Source organism: Channa argus, chromosome 19 (assembly GCF_033026475.1).
Source record: "Channa argus isolate prfri chromosome 19, Channa argus male v1.0, whole genome shotgun sequence".
Lineage (NCBI taxonomy): Eukaryota > Metazoa > Chordata > Actinopteri > Anabantiformes > Channidae > Channa > Channa argus.
Window position 1 is genome coordinate 6,388,505 of NC_090215.1, and position 15,426 is coordinate 6,403,930.

General features: G+C 38.1%; 1 protein-coding gene across 1 annotated transcript in view; it reads right to left on the bottom strand.

Annotated features, from left to right (window-relative positions):
* Positions 1–2,341: 2,341 nt before the first annotated feature.
* snx7 (sorting nexin 7) overlaps positions 2,342–15,426 on the bottom strand; it is a 34,667-nt gene continuing 21,582 nt past the window's right edge. The window contains exon 9 of the mRNA XM_067486470.1: positions 2,342–2,716. Coding sequence (XP_067342571.1) covers positions 2,636–2,716 — 81 coding nt within the window. The 3' untranslated portion in view covers positions 2,342–2,635. The remainder of the gene's footprint in view (positions 2,717–15,426) is intronic.

Below are 15,426 nucleotides of genomic sequence, written 5' to 3' on the forward strand. Positions count from 1 at the left end.
TTCAGACTATCTAATGGTTTAACAAGGAGTTTAGAGTAAGACGGTGCGATAAGAGAAGGCCCTGCAGCCAGTTGACTTCTTTAAAACTTAAGGCAGACATGAGGCTTGTAGACTGAACGAAGAGTATGGGATGGAACAGAAGACCTAATGACACCAGACAGGTGTAAATGGGGATGCTCATTTATGGATTTGTGAGTAATTGGAAGCACCTTAAATTTAAAGCTGACATGGTGCAGAGCCAGTGAATGGATGCCAACATTTGTGTAACATGTGAAAAAACTTCTGGATAAGAATAAAAGATAAAAGTCCAGACCATGCAATTTTCAGTGCTAACTAAGATTTTGGCTATGTTATAGTAATATGGAGATTAAATGATAGGAGGAAATAGGGAATCAAATATGGTCTCTGTTACCTGACTGATTATGTGTCTGACCACGTCCTTGAGCAGAGGATGTTTCACGTTTTATTCATTCAAATGTTTGATAATGTGTAGTGTCCACAAGCTATGAATATATAAAATTGGCTTTAAAGCCTGCTTTACGAGCCACACCAATGGAGATTTAAATAATGGTGGCACTTTACAGCTCAGTAAGAGGATCATAATCGTAATATTGCAGAAATAAGGTAATATAGGAGTAATATCAGGGTGATATCAAAATATTTACAAACTATTAACATGCTAAGTGCAAGGTTATGAGAAGTAATGTTTTAATCTTCAAGCTATTACCTGCTTATTACTCATTATCATGACATTTTACTTATCAACATTAGTATGCCATTGCCACGATATCACTCATATATTACCATATTTTTTTCAGACAAAACAGATTAAGGGCACAGCCAGCAGCTTTATTCAAAGTGGGGAACTTCTGGCTGTGCGGCGGCTGTAGTAAGCACTGCACCAATGTGCTGCCCATACCCATTAAGTATGATCCAAAAACAATTATTTTTTGCCCCCAAGATGACATGTGGGGTTCACTTTGAGACTGAATATCTGACAGTGGCAATAAACAGCATTTCAGAGTGTGAGATCTTTCTTTATTATTACATTTTTTTTTTACTATTATGATTATTATTATCAACATCTCTTAATCAATTGTATTCAGACATTTTTACGCATTCAATAATGATAAAAGCAAAAGACAAAGAAAAAAAAGATGTCAATATAAAAAAAAAATATTTAAGCCTTGTATTACAAAAGAAGATGTAAAATCTCTACTGGCACAAACAACCACATGTTGTTGAGATAATTATTTGGCATGTATGGGATTGTTCATTCAATTATACCAATCTGATCTTACATGTTAAACTAACTCCAACTTTAGTTGAATGAAGATGGCACCTGTATAGTTGTGTCCAAAGCATTTCCTAATGTATTTTGTCAAAGTTAGGCATATGAATTAAAACTTTAGGATCATTTACTTGCATTGGTAAGAGAGAACACAATGTGTGAGTTGGTCATTAGATTGGCAATGCTAAACAAATGCTTTAAGACAGCAGATTCATGCTGGTCTCCAACCAATATGTGCCGCTTTGTGTAGTGTACAGAGGTGATGGACCAACTTCAGTGGTTCTCTTAAAGCTCAAATTATAATTTCTACATCCACACAGCATGTGTAGTGCAAAATAATGTAAACAGAACACATGCACAATCAGTGACCCATATTTGCATTTCATCCAGCCCTTAAAGGTTGCCCCATGACTTTCTGGCATCTAGGCAGAACTACAGATATACTGGATGGCCAGGGAGCCTAAAGCTACAGAACATTCTGGTCTTTTGAAGCCAGTGTCAGGAAGTTCGTTTACTGACATGTTTTGACTTGTCTGTATGTGAATTTAACTTTTGGTATACTTACGATTTTGTCCCTCAACATTTTTAACCAGATCTCAAAGTAGAAAAACCTAATAAACATCACCATTGGACCCTGGGTGATGAGTGTTTGACATAATATTGTTCCCAAAATCAAGAACAGAGATGTCCCCTGGAACCATGTCACTAACTGACCTCTATGAAACTAGTTCAGTCGGCACTTTTTAACTAGTACTAAAAGTGGAAAAGGATGGACCCTGAGAAAGAATGTTTGACAAAATATTGTTCCCAAGATCAAGATTGAAAGTTTGGTTAAGATTTGGGACCAAATCCATGTCGTATCCAAAAGGCCATAATGTGGTTATAAAAGACTGTGGTCAGTCACATGGTTCCATAACATTGGACACAGTAGCTGTGTCCCAGTGAGGGGTGTGATCTAATGTCTACTTTTAAGCAAGCCTCTCCTGAAATGGGACACAGCTGTTGTCCACAATGGAGTCAAATGTTTTAAAGCAGCAATGTCGACTACTCGGAGGTCTTGTTTTTTTTTGGCTATATATAGAGGTGTGTAAACACTAATTAGTGGATATTTGGATCAGACTGTACCTTTTAGTAATGTCCATTCCATCACTGGAATGATGATAAAAAAAGAGACTAACCTCTCTGAGTCATACATAGAGAAAGATAGACAGATCTTGTTTAGATGCATAAATGGACATTGGTTCGAAGTCTATATTTGGAGATTCTGGTGGATAGACAATAGATGGCATGATTGATGGCGTTTAGAAAAGCCGATGACGTTCATGTTTTGATCATCTCCACATTTTAAGAAACATCTTCTGCGTCTCTCTGATCACTGGACTCCACTCTCTGAGACATGAGGAATGACTCCCACACAGCTAGGCACTGGAAAGAGAGAGCAGAGTGTTATCAGCATCATTATCAGCACTGTAGGTTTCGGATGTTGCGTTTAAAGTTCAAGTCCTCATTATGATTAATGTGAACTGCTTGCAAGAGCCTCCAAAAGGTGACTGGTGGGTTGACGTCTGAAACATTTTGAAAAACACACCTTAGTGACTTTGATGCCCACTTTCTTAAGTGGGTATCAATCTGAGTGAGTTCCTTTTTTAAAACATGCCTTTGGGGGGGGGGGGGGGAAGAAAAAGCTCCCCACTTCTGTCTTCCTGGGTCAGAGCTAACTAAGCATCATGTTCCACACAACTACTCTAGCTTAGATGAATCAGTGTATTACTTTCTGCTATTCAGCTCAGGTGTTTGAAAGCTGTGATCCAACAGACTAAAGAGTCCTCACACCCACACATGTCATCTTCTCTAATAATTGAACCATTGTTTACAGAGCCAATCAACACTAAGGAGCTGGACAAATGGTCTTCTGCTTCTTCTTCTATAACATAATGTTTCCATAATGCTTCCAAAAGGTTTAAGACTTTACAGAGGAAATCCAACTAGTGTATTGGCCAAGTGTATATTAGTCAGCCTGTCCGAGTTTTAGTGCTGGACATAAATCTCCATATTGCTAATGATAGTCTATATGTGATAGGGTAATACAGTAAATATTGGCACAGTACACACATTTCTCTTGAAAAGCTATTGTTATTTTATTATTAAATAAAATTAAACATACAATATTTAAAAAAATCAAACCACATTGTATTCCCTTTGAACCTGTAATGTACTTGCACAATGACAGAGTTGAATCTAAAGTAGTGTAATCTGATTATTCGAATATGCTTGCACTGTGACCTTGTGGTAGAATTCTACATTTTTCATTCCACCAACATACATTTTTACTTAACATTAATTGATGTGATATTTGGTGTTAAGGACACAAAGGGAGAAAAACACTGTAATTAGAACAATGGTCTCTGAGCACTAGTAAACAGTCCAACCAACTCATGCAGCCTATGCCTCAAAACCTGAGCAAATTCTCATCCGGCGAAGAGAAAAACATGACTCATTTTAGAAGAACCTGCATGCAGTCAATGCTGTGGGTAATAGGGGCTTTCTGGACATCTTGCTGCAACAGAGAGGTAGATCTCCACTGCTGGAGGCAGAATAGTTCACTCTGACTTCACAACACTCAAAGCAGCTACTGTTTCCACAAGCAAACTGAGACTTTCCAGACAGTTGCTGGTGTTATAACATAACTAAGACTTTAACTTCATTATTCTTACAGCTGTGCAGAGCCGGTCTAAGCCCGGTAGAAAATGAGGAGGGTCGCGTCAGGAAGGGCATCCGGTGTAAAAAGAACTGTGACAAATCAACATGCGGACAATGATCCGCTGTGGCGACCCCGAACCCACGGGATAAGCCGAAAGGACAAAAAAATATTAAATTATAATAATTCTTACACAGATAATGATGATTAAATATATTTTTAAATGCACTTTCCTTACATTAGTGTATCTATTCACTAAATAAATTCTGAATCAATTAAACCTAAACAAGATTCATTTCAAACCCATTTCGAAGACACCCACCATTACCCGTGATGCTTAGTATTGTATTTGTGCTATTCATTATGGAAATAATTCAACAAGAACGAAATAACTAAAACAGGGCTCCTTCAACCATGAATAAACAATTTTTTTTTGCAGTTTACACAGGCTCACACCATAGGAAGGATGCTCCAGCCTTTAGAGAATTAGTCCGGTTTCTTTAGGCTGGTATAAAAAGCTTTTAATTATATCATGGTGCAGACCAAGCAATTGGAAAGAGGTTGCCTGAATATAATAGTCTTGGTGGGATTCTATGAAAGAAAACTTTTTTTGGAGACATAAACCAACCAGACATATATGACCACCTGTGCGATCTAATGCAATCAAAAACAGTTACTCTGCAATGAATTTAAGGTTTTGAACTACTGTTTGAAACTACTATGTGCTTATTATTCAGGTCTAAGTGGGAGGTGGTGTCGTACTGAAGTGCATTATAAGAATAGGTGGTTCCAATGTGCAAGCCACCTCATTAAATATAAATATATATAAATAAATAAATAGGGTGTCCAATTTTTCTGTTTGTTCAAAGGGTAATTTTATAATACAGTAAACAATCTGTATCAGTGGTGTTTATTTTATTTTGCAACCAATGTGGTAACCATGGTGATTCATATCCAAATAAGCCTTTGAGTGTTAATTCCTTGATCCATATGGACTAAATGTTTTGGTGTACTGTTCATGAAATTTAGCAATCTTCATCCTTCCCTCTTTCCTTTCTTTCTTTAACACCTTTACCATCTCATCAGTGAAGGCACATTACTGCAGTGACAGAGCCAATAACAAAGCCTCATTGCATGTGTGTCTATGCATGCTGCAGAAGGCTTAACAAAAGCAGTGCAAAACACTCTTACGGCGTAAAAGCAGTTATCTAGATAGCAGGAGAGGCAGGAAGCCATGCAAACAGAAAGTGAAAATGACAAGCACACACCAACAGGCACAGACACACTCAAAAGCCAATCTGTGAACTCGGGTTCCACTCTGTCAGCACACATCAATAAAGTGCAGTCAGTTTTACCAAGGTAATAGCAGTTTGTTTAGAGGCGGTAATAAGTCAGAGCCTCGGCCCGCCACCTCTACATTTAACAGTCAATTTCTCCCGGTAGCACCCACAGCACCTTGGTGGCACCACGGCGGTACAGTCTGGAATGTTGGTTGTGGAAATCGTTTTAGAATGAGGAAACGTCATTGATCATGCTGAACTTCAAGTGAAACGGCAAAAGGTTTAACGGAGAAGAAAAGGGCTTCAGCTCACGCTCCATATGAAGAAATGGTGACTCATAAGACTCATTTAAATCCTCAGTTATATTAAAGATATCTGTAAATTAAAAAAAAACATAATTAGAATTTAATATATTTGGATTTTACATTTTAGGTTAGGGTTAATAAATTATCTTAAATTAGTTTTCTCATTCATGTCACTGATTCAGTCTTACTTGTTAAAATGTAATGTTATGTCTAATAAATGCTAAAATGTCACGATGATGTAAATGATGTCATACTGGATATCCACAATGGGATTATCGCTAGTCGGAATGCAACTGGAAATATCTTATGTATAATTAGTAATCTGAAAAGTCATTAGGGTTTAAGTGAAAATCTTATGATTATTAAAAAGGCCTGTCCTATTTTCGCAGTAGAAAAGAAGGGAGTTGTTCTACCTCTGACGGTGGACTGTTAACATTTTTATAAAATTTTTTTGAGGAGCCAGTTTATCCCATTTTCTCTGGCAGATCCTCTCATGCTCCTGTAGATTGAATGGGAAGCATGTGTGAACTCCCACAAATATTCCATAGAGCCAAAGTCTGAGTTGTTGCTGGGAAGTCAAGGACTCTCTCAGATGTGTCCCAAAATCCCTCCAGCATTGTCTTGGTTATATACTTCAGGTCATGGAGTCATGTTGAAAGTTGGATAATTGCCTGAGGTGACTAGCATGCAAATGGATTCAACAAGAAACTGTCTGACAGTAGAACAACGTCAATACATTACATCCATTTTGCTACTACAGGTGTGCAGGGTTTTTCCTCCCATGTTTCTAATTATCACTGCAGCTTCCCGACTAATCTTTTCTTTGCTCTGTGTTCTCTCTGCTCAGGCTGCCTGGATTTGTTGCATAGGTGTTTGGCTGTGAACCCTAGGAACCACATAACTCTGGAGCAAATGCTGCTGCACCCATGGTTCACATAATATGGCACAACCCACTCCCTTCTAGGGTTAGAAACTCTTCTGCTGGAAATGTAGAAAACACTGACAGAAGTCAATTCAGGGTCAAAGAATGAACTGACCTAATGAACACATGTTTTCAGTCTGTCACACAACAATAACACCAAAAAAAGTCCTACATTTCTTCCATTCCACAAATATTGAGACCACTGAGCCTCTGGGAACTCTCAAAGCTTTAGAAATGTAAGTACAAGTACTGACATTTGAGAACTTGCAGATACAAAGTACATATGAGTACTAAACTGTCAGTTGGTGGACATTAAAACCCTCATCAGTCCTTGTCATTTAAGATGACAAGAAACACTGGCAGATACTACTGGGCTTAACAGAAGTTGACTACTGAATGTTCTTAGTTAGACAAACCTGGTTAGAAACTCAGCAAAAAAAGCAAAATCCTGCAAGTTCTTTTCTTGGATGGAATGGCATAAACAATGTGGACAGTAGAGTCTACAGACGGTTGTGGGGATAAAATAACTTAAATAACTATAAATAATAAAACCAAACAAGCTTTAGGCAAAGCTATAGTCACTATAGTTGTCCCTCAGTTGTCCCCCAGTTGTACCCATTGTCATTTGCAAATAATAAACGTTTTAATAGGTAACAATAATATGTAAATAATAAACGTGAAATATGAGAATGACACATAGTGAGTGGACCTTAAACACTTTGCATTCTTGCATTCAGCTTTACTTTTTGTCATCGTCAAATTTATAACACAAACATTGGACTAGCTGACTGCACTAGCTAAGTAATTGGCAGCTGGATATTTTGAATATAAGAATAAAGCACATTAGCGCAGACTATGATGTAACACAAAAAAGACTGCTGACCTTTTGTGAAGAGATTTTGTGCCAGCACTAACATACTGTACATGATACTGTCATCAAATACACCAGTTTACGTTTCTGTTAATGAACAAATTACTCAGAGTACCCTGAGCTTTAGCTTGCAATACATTATGGGTTATATAAAACATTTAGATTTTATTTTAACACTATAGGTAATGTTGTAACTGGATTTTCTGGATAGCAATTCCATTTTTTTCCCCAGTGCAGCATGATCTTAAATTCTAAGAATTGGTATCTTCAGCTCTAGGTGCAGAAATAACAAGGGGGTTTCTGACAAAGCAGACTCTGATGTTCCACTGGAGCATTAAATCTGTTCAAGCAGCCTGGATTTAACAGGCTGTTGACTCAGCAGAGCCTTCTTTAAGGAAGAGTACAGTGAAAGCCAAGAGACAATGAAACTGATGCACATTAATCTGAGAACAAATAGAGCTGGAAAACACGATTGATTCATTTCCAGTTTACACACCAAAGAATTTTATTACTTCGTTTCTGACAGTATTGGCTGGATTTCGTTCAGGATCCTGGAAAGCTAAGACTCAAGATTCAATTGAGATTTATTGTCATATGCACAAGATGGGCATAGCAGTTACACCATACAATTAGATTCTTATTTGCAATCCCTCCACAGTGAAAGAAAAAAAAAAACAATAGAATAAAATGTTTTTAATTTTTATTTAAACAGCTAGTTGTATTAAAATTGTTCAGAAGCTATGTTCTGTTCTTAAAAAACCTGTTTTAGTGATATGAGTAGGAGCTCAGCATTTTTAGTGTACAATAAGTGGCCAAAGAGCAGAGTTTTATGAGAAGGGATTAGAATAAAGATTATGGCTGTGCCATATTATATCATACATGATAACATGGGTGATAACAGGTATTTTGTTATTAGGTTAATACCCCCATGATACTAAACTGTTATAGTGATGTTATAGTGATGTATCAGTGTTTGTACACACACCATAATGTGTTTCCCATGTGCCCAACAAACAGAAGACGAATGGTGTACCAAACCTGTGTGACTTGGAAAATTGATATAGCAACAACAACAACAACAACAACAAGATATTATAATTTCCATTTGTTTGCCAGTACGTGTCCTTACAATAAAATACGTACATGTTTGAATTAACTGATGGAGGCAGAGACATTGAGCCTATGATATCATGATACCAATGCCAACTGTTGACAGAGATCTAGAAAAATGTAAAAGATACAAAAGATACTAAAACCAATCAAAATATTTCAAATCATATTCAATTTTACTACTTAATTGGTTTACTTTAGCACTGATTATGGTGCATCTTTTAAAAAAATCACTGTCTGCGCTATTTTATTATTAATGCAAAAATATTGTAAATACTGTGATCTACTGTAGTTTTAGGTCTTTATCACCCAAGCCTAATAATAACAACACACAGTACTTAGTCAAACCTTTGGACAGGGTGACATCACAAGAAGAATCCTCCAATTTATCCAAACTGATTTGGCAAAAATATCAAACGACAACACATTACCATGTACATGCACCGATTCATTTTCCAAGACACAGAAGCACAAATACACACATGCAAATGGTAAATGGTCTGCACTTATATAGCGCTTTTCTACCTATTGGCACTCAAAGCGCTTTACACTGCTTCTTATTCACCCATTCACACTCACAATCACACACACATTCATACACCGATGGGGGAGCTGCTATGCAGCTGGCCAACACTCACCGGGAGCAGCTAAGTTGGGGTTCAGTGTCTTGCTCAAGGACACTTCGACATATGACCGGAGGAGCCGGGGATTGAACCAACAACTGTGAGATTGGTGGACAACCGCTCTACCTTCCTGCGCCACAGTCACCAGATGCAGGGTTTCACTGAGGTATATGAATCCAGGGAACAAACATAGGGATGGCATAAGGTTAAATTTGACCACACAACCAACGGACATGTGTACAGGTCAAGTAGGCAAACAAGGTGTAATGACAGGGTTTATTAGAAAAGCTGAAGCCCAATCAGCTGACAGCAATCCCACCGGCTCAACTGGTGCTGAACAGGTAAACATGGAAAATTAGGGCAAACACAGAGGGAAGTAGAAGGCAGCATATTTAAACCTTTTTTACCCCCCCCCCACACACAATAGTGATGGAATTCAGCTTGACTAGGAGTGGTGTATCCTCTTCGTTTGATCCATGCATCACTACTTCATAATCAATGCCTGCCATGTACAGAAACATCACAAAGTGTTAGGTATGCAAATAAAATCATGGAATACAACAAGTCATCTGACCACAACTACAGTCTAAGTGTTTTTTATCTATTCTACCTGTGAGCAGGGTGAACAAACCTTTTTACAAAAAACTTTATTTATATTAAGTTTTCTGTCTAAATCGCATTGGTTTTCTAATCTCTCTCAAACTCTCTGTCTTGAGTTAGTCTTTGAAGTCTCAACAAATCAAACAGGGAAAATAGGGCACACTTTAGGACGATGTACACATCAAAAGTAGTAACATCAAGGTTGAGCTTCAGAGAGAATTTTAAACCCACCTACTTTCTTTACAACAGGCCAATTACTGCCACGTTTTATTTTTGGCCCTGATTCCGACGCAAGTTCTTTAAAAAAATGGTAGACTATATATATAAAACTATCGAAATAAATCCAATTTGATACTTACTGCAAAGTGCCTGTAAGAAGTTTTAAACTAACCTGTGGTGTCAAAGCAATCAGACAATAGATGTATCACTATTGGAATAGTTGGGACTGCAAAAACACTGTGTTACAGAGTGGACTTACAGCCAGTAGCTTACACAGAGCACTTTAACAATGAATTAGAAAAGTTTCATTTTGGCCTGTTACCAAGGTACTCACTGAATTAATTATAATTATCAACATGTGATACAGCTTCCCATGAGATGCATTATTTGTCATTTTGACTGTTGAAAGCAGGGCTAAAACAATAAATAAACTGCTTTGTGAATGTTATGTAAAAGGTTTGTTTATATAGTGCTTTTGTACTCTTATTTTTACTAATGAAACAAAGAAAAAAAAATATTACTGCTGAAGCAAGGTGATGTCCCTATTGCCAGAGACATGATTGTAATTGCAGTATGCTAACATGAACCTAAGTAACTGGGTGATAGCTGGTCAATTAAAGCAGAAACCTGGCTTCTGTGATCAAGGTTAGGGGAGAAAACTCTGATTGACCTACTGGATTTAGCGTAGATCTAGTCAGTAGAGTTAGGTTAGTAGAGGTACAGTAGGATGAAACATAAAGCAGTGTGTGCCAACATTAGGAGAGAAAGTAAGTAAAGTGCTACCAAAACAGAAATAGAAAACAGTTTAGTCTAGCAGCCTTTGGTTTTAGTTTTTTTTTTTCCAGGGGATTTTCCATCTCACAAGCCTGCTATTCAAAGATATGGTCTCTGACATCATTCTGCAATTTACTCGCTCAGCCCTTCATAAATTCCAGGATTAAACATGATCTTGAAATATACTCAGCAACCCTTAAAGTTATATCAAATCGCAGCAGTCCATGTTGCTATGAGGTAACCATGGCAATGCTGACAGGGTTTCTGCATTTGCCATCTACAGGAATGAAAAAGCAGAAGCACAACTCATTACAAACTTGCATCTAAGGAATAATCACAGTGATTCACTATATTTCTACCCTTTCTCTGCTTACATATTAAATATATAATCAAATGGTTGAATTGGTTCAGAGGGCTGTAATTCTGTTTCATGTGTGTTAGTGTATATTTCTAGTTTGCCCAAGGAGATAAGGGCTCATGTTTAAATTTGATACTGTATGTGAGAACAAGCATATTGTTAAGTGACTTGTCCTACTGTATAAGCTCTTTTTTGAACTTGGATTCAGTATTTACTGTGTAGCAACACAAGCAAGAACCTGACATCCATATCAAGGCTATTATTAAATTCAATCAAACATTATAGCTGGCTTGACATTTTAAGTGGTTGAACATTTGCATGACAGACCCTGCTATAATGTTAGGTCATATGTGATGAATACTTCAAATATTAATGATGGACTGCCACTTCTCTCCTGTCTTGTTACTATAAGTCAATTTCCAATTTTTGCAGAAGGAAAAACTGTGATGAACGCTGCATGTAGACTTGTTAATAGAATTGCAAAATATCAGCACATCCTCCTCCTGCAACACCCACACATAGAAATCTGTTCAAGGCTTACACCTAATATACTGTAACACATGTATTTCTACTAGTCTGTGTACATCTAAACGTCACAGCAGCACAGCAGAATAAAAAGTTGGCCACATTCACACATAAAATGAAAGTTAAATCTCACCACTGAAGTAGTGTGTGACAGCATTAACACATGCTGTAGTGGTTAATCAGCGTCCACTCTTTGAAAAAGTATCATCAAGATCTCCTTGTTCTGCATTATCTAATGGCATGAGTGTCTAGAGGGCAACACACACCGGCAGCGGATAACAAGCATCCCTAATGTTTTCTGCACTAGCCCACACACTGACAGTAGGAAACCATCAGGACAGATGTATAAGGATTCACCACTGTTCTAGCTGCTTGTTCCAGAAACATTCCAGCAATTTCATTACAATCGATGTCAAGACATCTCACCTTAAATTAATATTTCAACCTATTTTGTAAATATATTGAGTAGATTTCCTTTCTTGCTGAATATGGAGTGAGAACCAGAAGACGAACACCTTAGCTTGACACAAATAATAGACGGAAGATGATAACATTGCTTTGACCCTCGGCCACAATTTTATTTTTTGCCATCAAATTCTGCAAATAACCATCTTTTTTTTATTATGCCACAGATTAATCTACTGATACATTTTTAAATTGTTATCTTCTCTGTAACTTTCAGTACTTCAATAAAATGGAAGTAACTATTGAAAAACATTCCTCACCAGAATATTATATCTGGTTATATCTGACCTTCATCACATAACACCCAATGACGTTGGGTGTACAGTGATCTGCAACACTAAAACGGAGAAAACTGTCACTCTGGACAAGCTTGTTAACAGCTTTTGGGGTTGTCACAGCAGACCATGTTCCACACATTGATTTGGCAGGAGTTTTTACGCCAGTTGCCCATCCTGCCCTAACCCTCCCATTGTATCCAGGTTCAGGACCAGTGCCAAAGCTTGATTGCTGGGTGAGGCCACAATTGGTGGGGTGGGATTTGATCCTGCAGCCTTCTGCATCCCAATCCGATGATCTACCCATTGAGCCACCAGGCGCCCGAACACAATACAACACTAGTATTTGTAAAATGCATTGACTTAAGACCAGTTTATACTTTCCATGACTGCATGTCTACTGTGATATTAGTGTCGTCACCTCACTGTCCACAGTTGGACTCTCTACAGTTGGCCACCTACTGCCAGAAAATATGTCTGACATGGCAACTGCACACTGGACTACTGTCCATTGCCATAACAGTAAATTTGCTATTTTCATACATATTTCTGAAATGATTGTTAGAAGTTGTTATGCATAGTTATTTTTTGTTTTTTCACGTTGTTCAAATACAACAAAGGAATGTCTCATATTGATGTCGCTACTGTCCAGAATGGGCATCCACTCTTTTAGTACACGTGTGTGGAACGTGTCTGTGTGTGCATTCCAAATTGAAGTATTCCAGTATTTGTAGAACTGCTAGTGTGAGAATGCCCTTAGAAGCTGTCAGGAGAATTTGATCAAAAAGTTCCATGTCCAAGAACATTGTGTACATGTGCAATAATGGAGATGTGTGACGCAATGGCTGTCAATTATTTCAGTTAATAGCTAGTGTGCTGTGGCTATGAAGCCAAGGCAACAACAAAAGAAAATGGTCAACACAGGTATTGGTAAGTGTGCCTTGCAAACCACTTTACACTCATCCTCCCCTCTCTGCTCCTCTGTCACTTTGTTAATGGTGCATGCATGTCATATGGGAGTAACTGTCAGAAAGACTTGAAGGTTTAAGTGATGATTTGGAAGTGTTCAAGCACTATAAAATGCCTGAATTCCTTAGAATGCCAAGACTAAAGTTCTTTGTTGACAGCAATCCTTCAAATAACAATTTTTGCTTCCCACTAATGCTTTGATCATTTTGTTGTTGAATCTTAAAAATATCAGTTTATCACATGGTGAAAAAGACTGTGACAATGCCCTTCACAACATCCCACATCCTGACTTCACTTGATTCAGTTATAGTTAATCTTCAACGAACACTTTTTTATTTAACACAAACATGCACCTTTGTGATATACAATATGTGATTTCAATTCACTCTCATTTTTATATTTACAAGCTTGTACTTTCAATCCTTGCATTGAGTATGGTCATCAAGCACAAGCATTTCTGCTGGTTGGAGGTGTGGTGTTGGTCCCAAAACATGCAAGTGTGCTGACACCAAGTCTCCTCAAGCATTGAAAATACTCCTCACTTATTCTCACCTTTGTGGTCTTTATGTTTCCACCTTTCCCCTGTCTTCCCAATACATCATTATTCTTCCTCTCCTTCTAATTCCCTGTTTTCCCCTACACCCCTCCTAGGTGGTATAAATTCCTCCCAGGTGTAGTATCTTATTAGATTCTTATAGGCTATCTCTGTGCTCTACTCCAATAAATCATTCACAGGCCCTGTGGCTACATAAGCCCACATCTGCACCTGAATAACAATATCTGTACTGAGAGATCTTATGCTATGGCCTCACTCTCAGTAGGACACTAAAAGAGTTATTGCTTGCTCACCACTTTCTATGGAATGTCAAGTAAATGTCAGGAATGTTCAATTGGTAGGTTGTCTAGCATTGAACGCCACTCTTCTTCCATCAGAGAATTACGCTGGGCTATCACTATTATTTCACGCCAAATAGGTGTTTAAGATTATATCGAGCTGTGATGCGTGTAAGGAAAATACTGGAACTGCAAGGGCAACTGTCATGTTTATCATGCCATGTTTACAATACATATAGTATGTGTAGACAATGTTCATCATCTGTGCAGTTATATATTATGGTCTGCACACAGCAAGAAGACAAGTCCATGTCGAACCTCATAATTTATGAAACATACAATAGCTGCAGACACAGAAGGTATGATTTTATGATTAAGCCTTTTGATAGATAGTGCTGGCTGTATCTCCTCAACCAACTGTGAGCTGGAATCAGCTTCAGTTTCTCTCTTAAGAAAAAGTAAGTACAGATAATAAATAGTTGTCTGGATGAAGGACATCAATGTGCTGAATGGGGTGGATTTGTCAGGCATTTTAATTTACCTCACTAGCCAATTACACATAACATTTATCTAGGAGTTTCTCAACTGAATTTCCAGGAGATCTACTGAATCATGATACTGTGTACACCTTTTTTGTTGCCCTTTTGGCTTATCCCATAAGTTCAGGCTCACCACAGCAGATCATTAGTCCGTATGTTGATTTGGCACAGCCCATTTCCATGCGTGGCTGTTGGGGGTTCAGCGTCTTGCCCAGGGACACTTCAACATGTGGTCGGGAAGAGCGGGGCATGAACCTCCGACCCTATGGACTGTTGGCAGCCACTATACCAACTGAGCCACACACACACACACACACACACACACACACACACACACACACACACACACACACACACACACACACACACACACACACACACACACACACACACACACACACACACACACACACACACACACACACACACACACACACTAGGAAATACTGGGGATTCTCAAGATGAAAGGAATTCTCAGCAGAACCACAAGTGTGCCAAAACCCAGCAGGTATTTGGGACTTATTAATAAAGGTGAAGAAGCAAGAAAACCATGCAGACTTAAATCTTGTTGAACTAGGGCAAACGAGATAAGTTTTTTATCCTACCAATGGAAGGCTCATAATAACAGATTAAGTTTTAATATATCAATCAAAGCTTATAGGAAACACGTGTTTCTATTGCCGATAGAAAGGTTGCTGCTGCACCAAATGACCCAGTGGATTGGCCTCAGTCAGAAGTCTCTTTAAAAGGATAAAGATTTTAGTGGGA